The 21,512-nt window shown below is 43.5% G+C and overlaps 1 protein-coding gene across 1 annotated transcript in view; it reads right to left on the reverse strand.

Annotated features, from left to right (window-relative positions):
• The window catches only part of Adamts16 (ADAM metallopeptidase with thrombospondin type 1 motif 16), a 124,510-nt gene that overhangs the window by 79,872 nt on the left and 23,126 nt on the right, over window positions 1-21,512 (reverse strand). The window contains exon 4 of the mRNA XM_032894833.1: window positions 296-557. Within this exon, the coding sequence (XP_032750724.1) occupies window positions 296-557 (262 nt within the window). The remainder of the gene's footprint in view (window positions 1-295; window positions 558-21,512) is intronic.

Here is a 21,512-nt window from a genome sequence, read left to right on the forward strand (position 1 = left end):
CAAGTATAGAATTACTGGAGAGCAGGGGGATGCCAGGGCTTTTATTATTTTTTTAAAAGATGTCTGGCAGGTTCTATACTTCTGAGAAGTGTGTCATTTAATCTGTGCAAGGATGAGCTTTTTAAAAAAATTCATCTGTCACATTTACCCACCACCCACGACAGAATCACCTCCGACAGCAGTAGTGACAGAACATTTCACTTCATCAGAACACATGCTTTCAATAAATTAAAACTGTTTCACTATCTTATCTAATTCTGCAAGTCAATAAATATGCAAAATCGCCCTTACATACATTTCTTGCGTCTTCCGCAGAAATGCTGCTTTCGTGAGAGGCCAAGGTGAAAGTTGTCATGGTGCAGATGCGTTCTTGCCAGATCTCGCTTCCTGGTGATCATCAGGACTTCATTTTCTCTGGGAGCCTGGTGCTCTGTGGATCTCTTGTACAGAATATGGGAAGGAGAGCCGCCCTGTGCAGACCTGTTCAGTTTGCTTGTTAGTTGTGGAGGCAGCGGCTTTAAGAAGTAATCAGCGTCTTTTGTTCTTATCATGCCTAACTGCAGAAAAGGAGAGGGAAAGAGAAAATGCCATGATCTATCAAAAATAGAAACAGATCTAGTTTTCCATCCTGGATTTGCTATCATTCCTCCTCCAATATGGCTACCCCACCATCGGAACCTGGTGTAAGAAGAGCTCAATGGCCTGGACCTAGGAGGAAGTGTAATAAGGTCCCTGCATACATCCCTTCTCCTCATCTGTGTTTTCCCAGGAGTATGGACCCTGATTTAGAGATGATAGAAGAGATGGGGTTCACAACACAGCAAAGGCAGCGATTTTAAGCCACAATTACTTGGGTTTGGAGAAGCCCTCCTGCTCAGGGTTAGATATTGATATTGGCAAGTGGTCAGTAGAGGGAAGAAATTAAAATCCTAATAATTTCCAAAAGTCTATTCTAATGAACTTCAAATTTTTAATAACATGTGATACATTCCAGAAAATATGTTAACAGGATTAATCTAGAATGAGTCATGACAACTTCCTTTAGAGCATATGAAAATCTTCCTAAATAAGATATTATAGGAAACAAGAAACATCATCTTTACAAAACAATAAAATGCCTGTATAGCATGAATGAATAAGAAAAATAACCCTTAAGATATGTTGAGGAGACAAAATTGAGAGACTATTTTTAACCATTTAGAATGGTAAACACTTGAAGTTTGACAGCACACAGCACAGCTATCAGTAAAAATGTGAACAAATGGATGAAAGTGGAAACCCAGGAGTCGCACCCAGGAGGTATGCTTCATGACTCTCCAACATGCCAATACTGTAAACACACCATTCAATCCTAGGAGTTTAGCCTTGACAGCCTCTGCCAAATATTCCTTGTAAGCATGTTTTTGCATTGGTCAGTACAGCATGCTGGAAAGATAATTCACCACAGTCTAGTGAGGTACCCCAGACACAGGATGGTTCAATATATTCCAATAAATAACTTGGTGTCAGAATAACAAAAGGCCAAGAGCATATGTCCATCACACAGACACAGGAAAGGCACTGAGGAAGATTCAGTGTCCTTTTAGGATGCAATCAGTGAACAGGTTAGGTGTGAAAGAGGAAGCCTTGGCTTGATAATGGCCATATTCAAACACAGACCTAGTGTCATTACTCTCATCAGAGAAACGATAAAACCACGTGTGCACTATGACCTGCAGTGAGGCAGTGGGGTGGGGTGGGGGCATCTAACTACTTGTATTCAATAAAATCGTTGCCAATCTCAGACAGAGCCATCAAGCAAGAGAAAGAAATCAAGGATATTAAATAGGAAAGGAAAAAAACCACCTTGCTACATGTATAGATCACAGAGGCCTCAGTTTCCCCTTTGCCTACTTACCCTCATTATCAAAAACTATACAGAGACAAGTCTCAGAGTCCATCAGAAATATTAGGGTGAACAAATTCAGCAAAGTTGAAAGATACGAAAAGAAAAACAACCAAAAAACAAAAAACAAAACAAAACAAAACAAAAAAAACCACACACACAGAAAAATCAGCAGCAGTGGAGAAAGGGTCTGGGAAAAAAAAATCAGGAAAACGGTTGCTTACAATAGGCACAGAGAGAAAGAAAAGTAGAAATATGTTCAATCAGTATTTCAAAAGCCCCTCACAAGGAGAGTTACCACACATTGGTGGGAGAACCGAAGGGGACACAAAGAAAAGTCCCCTTAAGGTTTTTGACCACTGAAGAATATTCAAAACCCCTTCTACCTTACCCTGGTATGTGGGAATTTCACACGTGACTCTGCTGTTGTTATTCAAGATTATTTTGAAGACTCAGTACACACTGGATGAAGTAGACACCTGGCTAAGTTTGTCTGTGATTTCAGGAGCCCATGATCCATTTTCACGGGTGGCTGGAGGCGGGGAGTCTCTCACACTGATGCCCACCAAATGTGCTGGTGGGCTGTCCATGGAATTTTAGAATTTACAGAGACTTGGTTGACAGGCATGGAGAAACATTCTCTAGATATTGGGAGCAGGCCAATTTCAGTTGTAGGGAACAGGGATTTGGAGTGGGAGGTCTGACAGAAAGCACAGGCTTCTCACACAAGGGAAGTTAAGCATTAGCCAGAGAACTCCTGGGGAAGCAGACCTAAACAAAGGAAAACTTGGTTAAATTATCAGTGAAGCCATCAGGACCAGAGGGGGTTGGCCTCCTGGGGCCCAGATTCCACCAATGTCTAGGAAGTGGCAAAGCTTTCAATGTCTAATCTGAACCAGGCAGAGCAAGAACAGTCCACCACCCATGAGGAACAATGTTGGCCTTCTGGAATTTTCAGCTGAAAGAGGGCTCTATTTTGTAGTTCTACCTGGGAACAGCCAGGTTTGGAATTCCATTGCAACCCCGGCCAATTGAGTTTCATTCTTGTGGTATTTTAGTGGACCCAGAAGTAGCATAAGCAATCACAGAGGTGTTCATCTCTGTGTACTACTCATGGTTTTCCATGTTATTAAAGGTAACCAGTGTAGCCAGACTTTTGGCTGCTCTTTAATTCTACCCTTCTCCAACTCCTCTTCTTCCGTCCTTTCAACCACCTACCACTGGATAGGAGAGTAAAAAGAGTAGAGGAAAAGGGGTTGACATCATTAGACTCCTTCTTGCATCAATGCTTAAGGGCATCGATATCTAATTTCTTCTTCTCACTTATTTTTTATGTCGACTTACCAAACCACTATCAGTTACAACCAACAGCAACCAACCAACAATCTACCAACAACAACCAACCCTGTCTCTTGGGAACCTAGCCTTTACATGCCCTCCGAAACTTTCCCAGAATTCCAAATGCACGACATAATCGCAGAAACTACCTGCAGCTGGCAAAACTAACCACACCTCTGCTACAGCATAAGGCAAATCACAGTCAGCTACTGAGGAAGATCTGAAGCAGCCCCATACCCTACACCTGAGATTAAAATGAAAACACATTCTTACAATATTTCTATGTTTTTAAAGAAACCAACATTCTCACTACAAACCAGTTCATGTAAATATTAAAGTTTTAAAAAAGAAATGATAGTCTACCTCTATAAGCTTTCTCATTTGTGGATATCTGTTGCTTTCTAGAACTGCTCCTTAGAATAAATCCTCAAATCCTGACAACCCAGCACAGACATTCCTCTACCTTTCCAGAAAGCCAGGGGTGGATCTAAGGTAGACTCCAAAGCGTTTACTTTGCAGTTCTAACATTTATTGGCTGTATGAACTTTGATGATTTGTTCAGCCTCTCCTTAATATTTTATCATCTAGTAGGTAGACATGAAAATGGTTACCTGTTTGAAAAACCTAACAGTGTATGCAAACACACATTCTAGTAAAGAGTCAAGAAAACATGGGTGGACTAATGAAACAAAGAACAAAATGTGGTATCCTTCACCCCTGATGATCTCAGATTCTCTTCTGGTAACTCCGGGGTTTTCTAAAATTTTTTTCCAGAACCTCTGAAGCCCTGATTCTTATAGCATCTAACACCACAATCATCTTCAAGACTTTGTTCTGGGCTTGTTCTGTGTTCCTTGTGTGAAGTCTCTGTGTTTTGTGATGACTGTGTAGAAGAGCGTCAGGTTCAAGCTGTTCGCTCTGGTTAGGCTAAGGGAATTCACACCCAGATAATGGAGTCTTGAGACAGTGGGAGGAATGTACGGAGTTATACTAATCAAGAACCCAAGCATCACATTTGCTTAATCAATAACCTAATTGGTTATGATATTTTATATGCTAGTAAGTTTAGATTTCACTAAACATGTAGAGCATAGTAACAGATAAAATGATATTTTGATAACCATCAAAATCAGTGGACAAGGGAACATTTTAAAGAGTTATTCCACTGCCTACCTGCTTGCCATCTTGTGTAAAAGAATGGATAAGTCATGAACGATGGATGTGTTCTCCGTATCAGCAGGCCTCTTTCTACTGAACCAAGAGATTTGGAAACTCACAGAATGTCTAGTGCATACCTGCTTACACCTCTCAGTGGTGTTAGAAGGTGGATCATTAACCAAGCTTCAGCATAGGCTGATAACTCCCAAGAGTGTATCTCTCCCAGATCCTGTACCTCACAGCTAGCCACTCCTATCAGTTATTGTCACTGGAAATTTATTAGCCTGATGTCCCCATAAGGGAGGGAAGGACAAGGGCATGTAATCCTAATACCTGCTGCTCCTCAACCACGTAAAAAGATTACTAATGAATCAAAGCCGAACGTCCACTCTGTCACATTTGTTTTTCACAACTAGAAGATGGTTTTTATGACCAGTGCTCTTGCTGACTACAGACATAGGTATGGCTACATAAGGTATCCATGTAAATTACAGGAGCCAAACATACACAGAAATGGCTGGATGTCCCACCCATGAACCACCCACCTCTCCTGCAGTGTGATAGAGTTCCAGAATGATCAGACTCTACACTCATCTCCGATGGCCACATCTGCCTTTTTCACCAGAGGTACGGTGAAGAAAGGATTGTGTTCAACATGAAACTAGGAGTCTTTAACTCCCAAATGACCCTACTGAACATGTCTCTTCTTTTCAAAAGCATGATCTGAGGCTTCATACTCATCTCAGGAGTCCTTAGTGACTTCAAAACTTCAAAAACACAACAGCCTCAGCATCCAGCAAGCGTTTATCAAAGCCCAACGGTTCACTATTTCCTCATAACTTCAGGATCAAAATGAACCTGGCCCAAGACCAGCCCATCACTTGCCACATCTGCTCCAAACCACAGTCGGTTTTGTTCCAAGATGACATATGATGGTTTGGAAATACAAATTCAGCCAAAGTCATTGTAAAAGCAAAGTGAGCCCAAATGCTTGCCCTCTCCCCAAGGCAACTGGGGTTGGATTCCTTTTCTCTTACTGTCATACCTGGCTTAGGCTCTGCACTTTCTCAATGCTGCTGCCTCAGACAATGGGCCGATGTGCTGCTCACAGGGACCACAGTCGTCCTAAACCCAAAACAAACCGGGACCTCAGTGTTTCTGGGATTTAGTCAGGTCTATACTTAGTTCTGGGATGCTTTCCAATTTCTTGTCTGTAAACTTGAAACACTAATATTTTGACACTTGACACCTTGACAGGGTTTCTAGTTCAAGTTTAATCTTATTAGTTATGGTCTTAACTCATGTCTCCAAATGCAATGAAGAGGACTGAAGTCAGGTTTCTCACATACTTGGGTTACTGCTGCAGTGACACCAGAACACACCTCCAGCACTTGGGGCATGACGTCTGGTACCTGGGAAGGAGAAAGGGAAAGAAACCCATGGGAAAGGAAGCCTGACTGTAGGGAATCACCTGTTGGCTGATTGATAATACTCACAGAGGCATGTAACCCCACTCCTTCCAAGGAAACCTCAAAGAGCTCTTCTCCAGAAGTATGGCTCTAACAACTCCATTTGCCTTGTTGAATTTTGGGTAATTTCTCCCATGCCGCACAGTGCTCATCTTAGAGATGAAGCTACTCAGGCTTTGGATATGCTTTAAGGCATTGGGAATCCAGATAAACTTGGATACTGTGAAGCATTGCTTTTTTTTTTTTTTTTTTTTTTTTTTTTTTTTTTACGTCTTAAAGATTCTTCATTGTAGCCTCAAGTGCATAATACCATGAACATGAGACTCTCCAGTGTTTTCCTTAAGATTCAAGGAGCTCTCATGTTGTTAGCTTTTAATACTAAGGTTCTCCACTTGGGCCTTTCTTGATATATTCTATGACCTAATAGAAGCAGGGACCCAATGTACAGGTAAAGCTTTGATGGAAAGGATGCTTGTGATACCCAGTAGCATTCTGGCTAAAGAGCTAGAGTGACTTGCTTGGGCTGAATCCTTCTGCTTTAGTTCTTTCTCTCCAAGAACAGGCTGATTTACATGTGAGTTTGAGCTCATATCAGGACATGCTCAGCATGATATTTTCCTCTCTGGATAAGCATGCCCAGAGGAAGTGCATTATTCTGGGGCTTGGTCATGGGATATGCACCATGTATGTGGCCTGGGTGTCAACTACTTGAAGGGAGTGACAACCAGAGATGAGGCACCTTCTGAAACACAGAACATGGTTGAATTTTGGAGTTCAGGTTTAGAAACTCCACTTACATGTACAAATACCTCACAGATAGATGGAACTAGTCTATCAGTGGTGTGATGGGAAAATTGAGTCTACTATCTGAGTAAATCTTTTTTTTTCCCGTTTCTTTTTTTCGGAGCTGGGGACAGAACCCAGGGCCTTGCGCTCGCTAGGCAAGCGCTCTACTGCTGAGCTAAATCCCCAACCCCTGAGGAAATCTTTTAAGTTCATACTTTTTATTTCATTCAGAATACCAACAAAAGGTTTATTCCAGAACATTTAGGTTAGCACAAATCACAACACTCTCTGTATCCGTTTTCAGGCAGATTATTAATTTGCAAATCATTTACTTTCTCTACTTTTAACTTGATGAAATAAATGAAAATAAACAAATGTAAAAGTGACTATATCTTTGATACCTTCCACAAGACTGACAGAGAGTGTGCTAAGTTTTATGATGCATTTACTAGTCGTGTCTATATAACAAATAAATTAGGTGAAAATTGGTGTTTCTATGTAAAGAAATGGGCATTCAATGAAGAAACATTACAGCATCTCAGAAGGAGCCAGCTTAACAGCAGATTAAGCTCCTGGTTTTGTGGCTCCTGCATCCTGTTCTGCACACGCCCCCTTCCCCTGTTACTACCATGCTGGCCTTATTCTTAGTGAGCGAGCAGGTAAGCACACACAGAACTGATGACAGAGGCTTAGAGGAAGGGACTGGCCTGGACTAGGTGACTGAGAAGCTAGAAGAGCAAGAAGCAAGAACGAGACAAATTAGAAGGGTAAATAGGTGGGGTGGGTAAGATCAGAACCCTGGGAAGGCGCTAATCCAGTACAACCATGTGTGGTAACAAGACTATACTGGGAGACCAGATCTTTTCGCTTCGGACTCCATCTTAGAGATCCTGACCTAAGGTTAAACTCAAACTAACAGGCCAGTACCTAGCACCAGTTTCCAGGTTACATCCCCAACAAGACCTGGGTCTAGCACCAGTTTCCAGGTTATTCCTCAAATCTGCACCTCTAGCTCAAAAGCTTGCCCCTGACACTTTGCTTCCTAACCAATCAGGAGGAAAGCAGAAGTTATGTTCATGGTTTGGTTCTTAGCACCAGCCACATGTTAAAGTAGCCCACCAATTAGATGCTTGCCAGGTTGGACACCTCCACCCTTTGCTTGCCACTTCCTATAAAACCTTGTCCCAAAGAGGGTTTGGTGTTGGGAGTGATGCCTTTAAAATCCTCCATTATTGATGTTAATATTATGGTTAGAATTAAGTATGACTGGGTTCATGGAAAATCCCAAGCCAGCTGCAGAAGACTAATACAAATCTGGTGGTCAGGATGAATAATGATATGACAAAGTTGTGACCTCGCTGAGAAATACATCTGTTGTCAGGATGCCCAATGATATGACCTGTAACCTTTCTGAGAAACCAGCATCCTGAAGATGAATGATATGACAAACCTGTAACCTTTCTGAAAAACTAACATCCTGCTAACATCAGCTGACCACATGAGTACTATGTCCTTGGCCTGAGTACATGTTTCACACTTCTTCCCCCCTCTCTGTTACCCGTAATGGTATAAATTCAGCCTTGGGAAAAAATAAAATTGTCCCCTTGATCAGACTCTTGTCTTGATGTCCTTCTTCATGTCTCTTGTCCCCCATTCTCTTCCAGGTAACCTCTGCACCCTCATTGACTGTCCTACAGGACCAGACAACTAGCCAGGGCAACTGGCGCCTAATGTGGGGCTGTTTGGGGGTCTCCTGCTGGAGAACATAGTCCCCCCCATGAACAGACAGGCTTGCATTCCTTCTTTCTCAGAGCCTTTGCTCCCCCCTTGGTTCAGCTGCTTGGTGTGTTTCTCCCCGGATGACGCAGATCTCAGTGGTGAGTGATGGGACAAGCATTCTACAGTCACCTTTTGTGATAGGACTCAGGGAGTCACTCAGGACATGAGGAATAGGGTTAAGAAAAAAAGATTTAAAAAATTCTTAGACTTTGTAGAAAATATTTGTCCATGATTCCCCCAGGAGAAAACAATTGATGCAAAAAGATAGCATAATGCAAAGTTATTGATTGTTTTAAAGACTAACCTGAGACTTTTGGCCCTGAAAAAATTCTAGTCGCTGCCTTCAGTTACTGGTCTCTTATTAATGATACCCTCAGGACTATCCCCGCAGCAGCCAGTTCCTGCTCCTGTGGTCAAAATGCCCCAGGTTAGGAGTCAGGAGAGCCCCTAAAGTAGTTCCAGAAAGAGTCTGCAGCAGACTGAGAGGAACTTTGTTTTGCCACATAGAATTTGGAGCAGGCTTTGGCTATGTTTAACCTAGGATGATATCAGGAGAAAGTCTTGTTACGGGCTCTTCAGCCTACTTCAACTGGAGACTGTGGCCAAGGTCAGATCAATGTTTTCTTTTCCATGGGCCTTTAACCCAGTGAGACAGCTTGGGGAAGGGCTGGGGACTGCTACCTGAGTCCTGGAATTCAGAGGCGCAGGGAGGGCTGTAGTTCTACTAAAGGTCAGTATTCCAGTGTTAGCAATCTCCTTATTGGATGTAAGAAGCAGGAAGCCCAGCGCAACTGTGCCTCAGGAATGGCAGCAGAAAGAGTCTTTATAGCCCCAGGTGAACCAGTGATGCCTGAGGCTTCAATCGGATCACACTCCCCTGGGCAAGCCTCCTTCAACACTAGAGGCTCAAATGCTATTTACTCCTGGTCTTTTGGCTCAAGGTCACCAGGCATGTCTGACAGCCTGGAAAAATAAAAAACTTCCCCCCTAAATCTGGCTTTTCAAGGTGCTCCTGGGAGCGGTTGGGCCATCCAATTCTTTTGTCAGCCGTTTGGCACCTAGCACCCAGGTCCTAATCATCTCTCCATCCTTTTGTTATTAGGTCTTCCTGGAAGCCTAGTGTAGCTTAAAGGCTGGGTCTCTTGAGAGGCAGAGCCTCCCAGCTGACCCTGAAGGGAGGTACTCCTTAAGGGAGAATCTAAGTCCAGAGAGACAGCTGGTAACAGACTCCAGCCGCCCCTCTGCTCGCCTTTCTGTTTCACAGGCACAAAGCTTGCGCTCATTTTTGCACTAGCCTTTTTGTCCCAAGAAATCTTCCTCATTTAGCTGTGTGACTGAATGCTATTTGTCACCTGATCTGGTTGTTCCACCAGCTCTCACTGGGCAACCCCCTAGCTTTCTTGTCTGGCCTCTTTCCCCTGTTCTTAAAAATTTTTTATCACCCAATACACTGTGTTGTTTGACTTATAATACCTCCCGTCCTACTAATATGCCTGTCCCAGATTCCGTTGTGAAGGTTCTAATTCTAAAACAAGAGGATAGTGCATTCCCCTAAACATTAAATTTACCTCCGTGGGTCGAAACCAGGATTGGACATGTGGATATACTTGGGGCCTTAGAATGCTTCAATCAGGTGCTGATAGGGGATAATATTTACCATAAAATTGTTAAAAGAGACTGTGCATTCCTACTTCCTGGCTTCTGGGCACTCATCCCAAGAAGGAGCCCATGGAGTCACTGAACACAGTGCAGGGCACACACGACTTCATCTATAGCCTGCACTCCACCGAGAGGAGCTGCTTGCTCAAAGAACTGCACCGCTTCAAGACCATTGCTATCGCACAAGAAAAATTGTAAGCTCTACCACCCACTCCAGGACGCTGAGATATGTATTCTTCCACAATGCGATAACTTTTGTAGGATTTGGCTTTTTGGATAACACAATTATAATTGTTGCAGGAAACCAAATTGAATTGTCTATTGGAATTATTTTGGGAATTTCAACAATGACAGTCAATATGTTACCTTTTCCTTCTATGTATCAACATATTATTTAACTTTCAGTCATTGATACTGTATTGTACTGACTTGGGGTTTGCTTATTTCTGACATAACATGCATGGGATACCTATTTATGTCTTTACATTTTTTTTCTGATGTTATAATTCAATGCTGAGGTTTCTCCAAATTATTTAAGATGTTTAATATCAGTTAAAATTGTAATTTCCTGCCTGGTGGTGTCCTTTCTGTGATATTTCACTGTAAACATTTACAATCATATAAATTCATTCAATTTTTAAACTTCCACATCTATCCAAAATGGAGCAGTGTTTTAAGTATATCTGACTATTTTAATTTTGACCCACACTGTCTTTAAGAGTCAGAGCTTAATCAGAAAGAACAATTGTCTGACCTCCCCCCTTTACATAAACCATACATGCTAACAAGTGTACTTATTTCTGATTGGCTTTTTACCTTTAATTTCCCAACTTTGAGCAATCACAATGAATTCTGGTTTGTGAGAGAAAGGCAGTGCTTGGATACTTCCTGTGTCTTAGAATAGGGTTAAAGAGAACATGAAAAAGGTCAGAGAAGACTTAGAAAAGAGAAAACAAGAAAGAGAAAAAGCTGAAAATTGGCATCAAAATTGGTTCTCCACCTTCCTGTGGTTGTCCACCCTGCATCCCTCCCTGTTGGGCCCCCTAGTAGGCCTTCTTTTGCTTATATCTTTTGGCCCTTGGGCATTTAATCATTTAAACAGCTTTATTAAGTAGATAATATAGCAGCAAAACCTATTCAGGTATATTATCATACGCTAGCTGTGGAGGATGTCTTTGATGAAGGTCAAGCTCACTTACTACACATCTCCTCCCAGCCCAGGCAAGGACTTTTTGTCCTTGAGCCAAACGAGGCCAACATTCCTTTCTACCTGCTGTCCTGATGCCTTTGCTAAAACATCAATGAATCGTCACCCCTGCGTGCTGAGCTGAACAGTCAATGATGGGTAAGAGATCGATATATTCATGAATAAAGGGCCTAAGACAGGAAGGCCGCCATTAGCTGCTGCCTTATCCTATGAAGGACCCTGGCCACGAGATTCTCTTGGCCATGTGACAAATATTGCTCCAACCTAAAACAGACACAATTTCTGAGGGGCTCATTCCAGGACAGCACGGCCATCAGTTACCCTTTCATTTGACTATAAGGAAGGGGGAGATGTTGGGAGCGATGCCTTTAAAACCCTCCATTATTGATGTTAATATTATGGTTAGAGGTAAGTATGACTGGGTTCATGGAAAATCCCCAGCCACCTGCAGAAGACTAATACAAATCTGGTGGTCAGGATGAATAATGATATGACAAAGTTGTGACCTTGCTGAGAAATACATCTGACGGCAAGATGCCCAATGTTATGACCTATAACCTTTCTGAGAAACCAACATCCTGCTGACGAATGATATGACAAACCTGTAACCTTTCTGAAAAACCAACATCCCGCTGACCTGACATCAGCTGACCACATGAGTACTGTGTCCTTGGCCTCCATAAATGTTTCCCACTTCCCCCCTCTCTCTGTTACCCCTGTTATGGTATAAATTCAGCCTTGGGAAAAAATAAAATTGTCGCCTCAATTAGACTCTTGTCTTGGTGTCCTTCTTCGTGTCTCTTGTCCCCCATTCTCTTCCAGGTACCTTCTGCACCCTTGTTGACTGTCCTGCAGGGCCGGACAACTGGCCGCGGCAGTTTGGGGGCTGCCTCACCAAACCGTCCTATGGGTTGGTGGTAAGTGCAAGTTCAAGATTGTAATAAAAAGACCCTAATGCTATTACATCAAAATCAGCTCCTTGGTGGTCCTTTGGTGTTCATGAAGGCTTCTTGGAACAACTATACCAGAGCGAGACTGAGTTATCAACTGCAAGGACTTCTCGGGGTCAGAAAAGGAGACTTGGATGGAAACAGGCAGCTCTCAAGTGAGCAGCTAGAGCCTGCCCAAAAGTTGATTCTAAAGTACTGTCTTAAAGTCAGTTTGAAAGCATTAAGAGTTGCATAATAGCATCATAAAATCTTTAAATATAGCTTGTTTATAGGTTACATTTAAAATGCGCATTATCAAGAGGCCCCAGCGTGTTGGCAATGGGAAATGAATGTGGAAGTTCCTTCTGGTATCATCCTTGGTGCTTACTTGGTAGTTACAGCACCTGAAAGTTGAATCATGGGAACACAGAGCAGACCACAGAAAAGCCTGGGCAACTTTCACATCACTACCATATCCCATAAACATTACAATAACAAATGTTATCATGGCTTTATACTAATCATCATTAATTTAGTTTCCATTTTCTGAGCTTATAATTTACATCAAGACTATTTTTTTGCATAGTAGCACATAGGTCAGTGTTTTTCAACCTGTGGGTCATGACCCTTTAGGGGAGTCAATGACCCTTTCAGAGGCATCACCTAAGACCATCAGAAAACACAGACATTTATTTATTTATATTTCATAAGAGTAGCAAATTACAATTCAGAAGTAGTAATGAAAATAATTCTATGGTTGGGTCACCAGAACGGAGAACTACATTAAAAGGGGCGTGGCATTAGGAAGGTGGAGAACCACTGTCATAGGTCCTAGTTGTTGATTTATTAAAGAAGGCAGGGCTGCGTTTTAGAAACAGGACCCAGGTGCCCTTCAACAGAGGAATGGATAAAGAAAATGTGGTACATCTACACAATGGAATATTACTCAGCTATAAAAAACAACAACTTTGTGAAATTGTGAGGCAAATGGTTGAACTGGAAAATATCATCCTGAGTGAGCTAACCAATCACAGAAAGACATACATGGTATGCACTCATTGATAAGTGGCTATTAGCCCAAATGCCTGAATTACCCTAGATGCCTAGAACAAATGAAACTCAAGACGGATGATCAAAATGTGAATGCTTCACTCCTTCTTTAAAAGGGGAACAAGAATACCTTGCAGGGATGAGAGAGGCAAAGATTAAAACAGAGACTGAAGGGACACCCATTCAGAGCCTGCCCCACATGTGGCCCATATATATACAGCCACCCAATTAGATAAGATGGATGAAGCAAAGAAGTGCAGAAGTGTAGATCGCTCCCTGAGAGACACAGCCAGAATACAGCAACAGAGGCTAATCTCAGCAGCAAACCACTGAACTGAGAATAGGACCCCAAGGAAGGAATCAGAGAAAGAACTGAAGAGCTTGAAGGCCTGTGGACCCCATATGTACAACAATGCCAAGCAACCAGAGCTTCCAGGACTAAGCCACACCTAAAGACTATACATGGACTGACCCTGACTCTGACCTCATAGGTAGCAATGAATATCCTAGTAAGAGCACCAGTGGAAGAGGGAAGCCCTGGGTCCTGCTAAGACTGAACCCCAGTGAACTAGACAGTTGGGGGAGGGCGGCAATAGGGGGGAGGGTGGAGGGAACACCCATAAGGAAGGGGGGAGGGGAAGGGGGATGTTTGCCCGGAAACCGGGAAAGGGAATAACACTCGAAATGTATATAAGAAATATTCAAGTTAATAATAATAATAAAAAAAAAGAAACAAATTTGGGAGGCTGGAGAATGCTCACCAGTTAAGAGCACATACTGCTCATGCAGATGACACACACACAAAAAAAAAAAAAAAAAAGAAACAGGACCGTGAAGCTTTGCACTTCCTCTTTCCAGCCAGTGCTGAGTGATGGGCATTTCTCTGGACAACTGGCATAAGCACCGTAAGACTGGGGATAAGGGAAACCCTACCACAAGAAGCAAAAGTATGAACTGGGACGGCCTGCTGCCAATGCTAAGATTGGCCCTCACCAAATACAGAGTTTGAGTTCATGAAGCAATCAGAAGTACTGTGCCATGAGATTGGATGTGGGGAACTTTTCCTGGGGCTCTGAGTGTTGTACTTGGAAAAGCAAGGATCATAGATGTTGTCCACAATGCATCCAATAATAAGCTTGTCTGCACCAAGACCCTGGTGAAGCACTGCACCGTGCTTTTTGACAGCACACCTTATCAACAGTGGTACGAGTCCCACTATGCACTGCCCCTGGGCCACCGGAAAAGGGGCCAAACTGACTCCTGAGGAGACAGAAATTTTAAACAAAAAATGATCAAAGAAAATTCAAAAGAAATACAACAAAAAGAAAACAGAATGCCAAGACCAGCAATCTTTTGAAGGAGCAGTTCCGGCAGGGCAAGCTTCTCATCCGTATTGCCTCAAGACTAGGCCAGTGTGGCAGAGCAATTGGCTACATGCTTGGAGGCAAGGAGCTGGAGTACTATCTGTGGAAGATCAAAGTCTGTTGCTCCTGTAATGAAGGTGTTTGCTGTTATGTGAAAACAAACCAAAAATAAAGGTTGATAAGAACTGATACCAACATGGCTGAAACAATCCATGTGTATTCAAAAGCCAGGAAAGGGGAGAAATAGAAGATAACTCAAAAGTCATCTGCCCCTGATGTGAAGGCAGCAGGAGAGTAGGAATCATCCTGAGATTCGAGGAGGCAGTTTGCATAGAAAGGACCCTGGAACTCAGGATTTCATTCATGTTCAGCCTTGAAAACCAGCATAGCATGTTCCTCTAACGGAAGGTCTCAGCGGTTGAATACTGATCTGGAAGATTGATGTGTTGTTGACCTGCCCACCCCCCAGGCCCATTGTGTTAAAGTTCATTTGCAATCAGTGTTCATAAAACAAAACAAAACAAAACTGTCTGCACATGCATTTAGTCATGCACTGAATACAGTTTTTTCATTCCCACCAAATATCCCTTGGGTTTCTTTAGAGTGCCCTTCGTAGGTATAAAATATACATTGTCAATGTTCTCTTCAGTGCAGCCTTCCAAACACGGGCAAGCAGTGTCTCATTTGCTTCTCTGCAGACGTAAACACCATGACCAAAGCAACTTATGAACAAAAGGGTTTACCTTACCTCACAATTTATAGACTACCATCTGGGGAAGTCAGGCTGGGAGCTCAGTCAAGAAGTGAAGTGGAGAACATGTAGAAATGACACTCACTGCTGTGTTCCCCATGGCCTCGTCAGCCTGCTGCCTCATACAGGCCAGCTCAGCCTGCCCAGGATGCCACTTGCTTGTGGTGGGCTGGGTCCTTCCACATCAACTACTAATAAGAAAACATACCCAGAATTGCCTACTGATGGAGGTAACATCTCAATTGAAGTGCCCTCTTCCTAGGTGACCACACTTTGTGTCCAGTTTACAAAAACTGACCAGCACAGCAGGAAATGAGGAGATCCAGGAGATTAAACAGTGTGATTGAATTTCATGGTGTGCTCAGGATTGGAACATCATCATAAAACACCAGCGTTTTTATGTCTGTTCCTTCAGGAGCAGCTGCCTTGTGTCCTGTGTCTCTGAGTTAGTTATATGTCCTAAATTTCAGGTGAAGCACTGGGAAATCATAGTTGCTTATTAACAGTCTTATCAAATCACAGTAAAAGTGTTCAAACAGAAGTCACAGAATTGTAATATAAATGGTACATATTTCTGTGTCACATTTGAGAATGACTCTGTTCCTTACAGTCAGTTCCTCTGACCTCAGAGAGATGTAGCAAAGGATACTAGAACCACTGAGAGAGCAAGGCTGCACACCCTTCTCAGAGCCCAAGGCCCACCTGGACCAGAGTCATGAGGCTGACTTACTACAACATAAGGACATCTGTGATAGCAGTGACCACTGCTCCCACTGAATACCCTCCTTCCAGCATGTTGTAACTGGTAAAGTCAGCCATCAGAAGAGTTAGGCTCACACGTAACTCCCTGAAAATATAATTGCCTTAGAAATAAAATCAATATGAACATTGTGGCAGCTTTGGAGGATGGAAATAGCAAGGAGCAGGAACATTAAGGCGGGTCCCCGACACTGGTCCCTGGTCCTAAAGTCAGTGGCTCAAACTTGCCAGATGAGGAGCAGTGTCCCATACCAGTTAAACAGGAACAAATGAAGAGTGTGACTGTCCCCTGGGGACCGGATGTGCTGTCACCGCTGTTAGAGGCCAAGCCATGCCCTGGTGGGGTACCAACCAACGAGGAAAAAGGCTCAGCAACATGGTGGTATTTGCCTGTAAGTACCCAGTAGGTCAAGAAGCCAAGCACAAAGAGAACCAGTTTAGACAGAATAGAAATTCTGCCCATGGTCATTGGTAAGATACACACTCCATCTTTAGGGATCCTCAAGACTCTGAGTTCTCTCATTGACAAAATCAAGGAAGATTTCTTTTTAATTTAACTTTACCATTTTTAGAAATTCATACATGAGAGCTGTGTCTACATCACTCCCATCTTCCTCCAACCAATTCCTCCTTCCCTGCCTCTGCCTCTCCCTCCCAAATCCATGACATCCTCATAGATAATGAGTCCATTAGCATTGTTCAAATGTATACATTTAGGACTGACTACTTGGGATTAAAACCTATGCAGTAACTTGAGAATTTTAAAGAATGCAATGAATGACTACCAAAACCTAGAAAGTGGTTGATGTGAAAGAAATTTGGAATAAATGAGTCAGGAAAAAGTAAAAAGCAATGTGATCATGGAGCAGATGCCCAACAACTTACGACCTGGTTTTTATGCTGAAATGGGTACCCCCCATGGAAATTTAATGAGCAAAACCAGGAAAAAGAGCCAAGAGAACTGATACCATTATAAGATATGGCTGAGCATTTCAGTGGCAGGTCCCACTCTGAGAGATTAAATGCATGGCTGCCTGCGTTCTACGTTAATCTGCCAGGCTGATCTCTCTCTCTGACCAATGTGCTGATCATTACACAAAACGTTCTGTCTGTGCTGTCATGTAGATCTTGTATAGCTATGCAAACTTGAATGTTATACAAAATGAAAACATAAATAAATTCAGTTCTGGAGATGCTCACTAGAGTCAATAGATATTCAGGGTCAACTTTAATGAAGTGAAACTTAAATTCTAGCTGTCAGTCTGCAGTCCTCCTATGTAGCTATCATTGCTATCATGGTATGAAGCTCTACTGGACAAGGTCAGAGCACTGCCCTTGAACAACTAGTGATTGGTAGGTTTCAAAACACTGCCTGAGATTTTCTTGCAATATTTATCTGTGATGGAGAGTATATAATGTACAATAAGGAACAGTTTTTATTTCAGTTTTATTTAGGATTGAAGTCAGGGCCTTTGACATGCAAGGTGGGTGCTTTGCCATTGAGCTACAACCTCAGCCCAAGAACAATCTTTACAGTCACACAACGTAGTGTTTTTGTAATATCATTCCAGTTAAAACATTTGGAGCATGCTGTCCTAGACTGACTACATAATGAAACTGCTCTGGGTTAATACAAAGCTATGTGGACTTACAGCAATAGACAGAAATGTTTAATCAAGTGAGCGTCTATATGGATTAATGTATATATGCAGGTGAGGGCAGGCACAAGATAGGCAAGGCTTATGATTGAAAAGTGAAAATGAAAGGCAGGGCCAGAGTTTTGGAGAGGCCAGAGAGATAAGGGGGAAGAAGAGAAGATGGAAGAGAAGGATGACCCATGCCCATGTGGCTTTAAATAGCCACAGGTAGCTATGAACATATCATATAAGGGATAAAAAATTACAGGGCAATTTGTCTTATCTAGATGGGCAGTTTATATCAATAACAATTTGCTCTGAGTTTATTGTGCAGATGTCTTTTTTTTTTTCGGAGCTGGGGACCGAACCCAGGGCCTTGCGCTTCCTAGGTAAGCGCTCTACCGCTGAGCTAAATCCCCAGCCCCATTGTGCAGATGTCTTATGGGTCAGAATTTACTGATGCAAATCTGATTGATAAATCATAAGCCTCTAGAGTTTTGATTTTCCCTGGCTGCTAGGAATGGGAGCAGAGTCCGCAGCAAGAAGGCCGCAGGATAGACGGTCTCCGTGAGACTGGCATGGCAGGGACCCGGCCTGGGAACTGGATGCATGGCTGCTGACGGGGCTAGCCAGGGAGGCAGAGAGACCACTGGGGATAGAGAGTAGCAAGAGGTAGCGTGGGATGGAAGTTGGGAACTTAGTGAGTCAGGTAGAGACGTTTTGGGAGCTTTGGGCCAGAGAGTCTGCCAAGTCTGGCAAAATACCCCACAGATACCATGTGCCAGCGGTAGTGTGGATTGGTGTTTCTTTTTTAATATTTCCCACTTACACATCTATACTTGAGGCACTGGAAATTATTACTGCTATCAAACACAATCTAAGAAAAATGGCACAGATGGAACTGTGACAGATTTCTTTCTACGTTGTCTGTCACTTAGTCATCGGTTCAGTTCCGTACAGTGGAAAAGACTGAGTCCTTTTAATCCAAAGTTCTCACACCAATCTGTTTACCCCACTCTGCAGGGTCAGCTACCAGCACAGACCCAGGATCCCACTGAGTGATCCAGACACATTCCCCAAACAGATGAATGTCCTTGTTCTCACGGAGCTTAAGTTACAGCATGGGGTGCAAGGATGGACGACAAAAGAGATGTAGCAAAGTGTCCGTTAATGTATGCACAGTTGCAATCTAAGTCATGTTATCTTAAGAAACAAAGAGCTCATGCTAAACAAGGGCATCTGCATGCAGAAAAAGGCCTGAGATAGAGAAGCCGGTCAGGCTTCGTGCAGGAGGTGACACTTTCTCAAGGCCTCAGATGTGGTGTACACCACCTCTGCAGACAGTGGAGGGGTCGTGGGCCAGAAGAAGGGGTCACCCACCGTCGAGGCTCTGTGGCTGCACGTGGCAGGCTGTGATCTTCGTGATCCTTGTAGTATACACATGTGGCACATTCCTCATCCAATGCTCAAGACGATTGGGTAACTCTATTCAGACAAGGAGCATTCCCTCAGCTCATCACAGAAGACGCACTTCAACATTTGGAGGTAGACACTAGAGTCCAAGCCACTTCTCTTACCCTAAGGGTACACTTGCACTCTGGATGCCACCTTTCTTGTCTGATCTACAAATTATTTCTCTACATTTCCTAAAGAGAGAAGCACAAACAGCTGACTCACTCAAGAATGATAGCATTGAGACCACGCGTGAGCACAACCCCCACGCCGACCTGGCTAGGCATCCTGAGCCTGCATCCTGTAGTGTGTTCAGCTACTTCCAGGTTCCCAAATGCCCATATAACTTGGGTTAGGACATTGTCACGTCAGCCATCATTCACTTCCAGAAACAACGAGGTTATTTGGTCTCAGACAGTTCTATCTTTAGTCCTCAGTCTTCCTGGCACACAAGCCCTCAGTCATCTACTTGCCTGCGTCTTTCTCATCCTTCGGTCTGGATGGCCCAGTATAGAAGCTTGCTTGTTGTCACGTTGCTCTCAGAGCATCTATTGGACCAAGGCCTTGTTCCTGACCCTGCATCTACTCTAGCTTCCCAGCTGCAGCAGCTTCCACCTGCATGACTCCAGCACTTAGCATGCTTTTCTCCAGGGCTAGAGCTGTACACGTATGTCTGTGTGTCACCATGTGTGTCAGAGCACGCGCTTCTGCTGAGAGAGATGCATTCTATTTCTGGGGACAGGATAAATCTGTTGCTGTGTTGCCATGTCACAATGCACATTCGACAAGCCTGCTTCAAAGGTGGAGGGGAAAGCAAGGTTAGTGGCTAAGATCACAGGGCAGATTTTGGAAAAGGAAGTGATGCTTGGAGCCTGCAAAAGAGATAGACACAGTTTGCACAGGACTCAGTTCAGAGAGGAAAGGACCAAGTCAAAGGGCAGTGTGGCAAGTTGCAGAAGAGGACAGTGACTGCCAGGGACACCCATTTCCAGGTACATTCTGGCAGGAATGTGGCAGGTGGTCACAGTGGCAAGGGGATTCTGAAAAAAGCCAGAACAGCACATGCGTTTTCTAGTAGAAGCTGGGCATCATGAGGTTATTGACACTTGGCCTTGCAGCATGGTTCTGAATTCATGCACGTTTCCCCCATACAGTGCACCACCCCTATGTGACTGCTGGGCTCCTGTCCCTGTACTTAAGGAGAGGCCGGGGAAATCTGTGATGAGGTCATGAAGCTCACTCACACTTAGCTCATGAGTCAGCTGTTTCTCTTTTCCATGTCAACTCAATCCCTAGGGCAGTGTTTCCTTTCTCCTCAGTCATGCTATGAACATATCTTACAGCAGAGCCCATGAACGCCAGGCTCTGAGTGGGTGTACCGTGCTTCTGTGTATGTGAGAGGACCGTGAACACTCTCTGTATGCCTATATATAACTCCTTCTGTCCCATGTTATGATCCAGAGTTTTGGGAAAGACGCACAGTGCTACTCCTTAGCAGCAGTTGTTATGAAGAAATGGAAGCTGGAGGAATTTGAATTTGAGAGATACACTCATACATACAGTGGATGCCCTTTAACAATGGAATGAACCAAGGAGCTGAGAACCACAGCCCTGTGAACAAGTCCAGGTACCCTCTGCTGAGAGGGGAACCAGAGCAACGGTCCCCCTCAGTGTGATATCTGAAGCAGGCAGTGGAGGTTGGAAGCAGACAGCAGAGTTGACAGGTTTGAGTGGGAACAGGAAGTGAATGCCAACAGCTCTTTCTTGGGAAGCGACAATGACTAATGTTATAGTATGGGGACCAGGGAGAAGGATCAGCTGTTAAATGTACTTGCCCTTTCACAGAACCTGAATTCTGGCCTGGCACTCGTGGCAGATATATAACTACTTGTAACTCCAGCTCCAGGGGATCTGGCACTCCCTTCTGGCCTCTGTGAACACCCACACACATGTGGTATACAAGCACACAGACAGACACACAGATATGGATATAAACCTTTAAAATCAGATTATAGGGAAGGTTTTGGATGACAGTGTAAACTACTCGAATGTTCTTGAATCATGCACTTGAAGTGGTAAGATTTTGTTACGTCAACTATAACTCAAGCATCTGGAGAATAAAGAACCTGAGCCTCTGGGAGTATGACTGGATGACTGGGATCCTGCACCTCTGGGATCCTCTGCACCTCTGGGATCTATGTCACTTGCCTCTTTGGAGTTCAGTTAAGCTGAAGTTATCCTGCGAACCATTCCAGGGAGATACACAAAGTAGCCAACAAAATACAGGCA

Source organism: Rattus rattus, chromosome 2, assembly GCF_011064425.1.
Source record: "Rattus rattus isolate New Zealand chromosome 2, Rrattus_CSIRO_v1, whole genome shotgun sequence".
Lineage (NCBI taxonomy): Eukaryota > Metazoa > Chordata > Mammalia > Rodentia > Muridae > Rattus > Rattus rattus.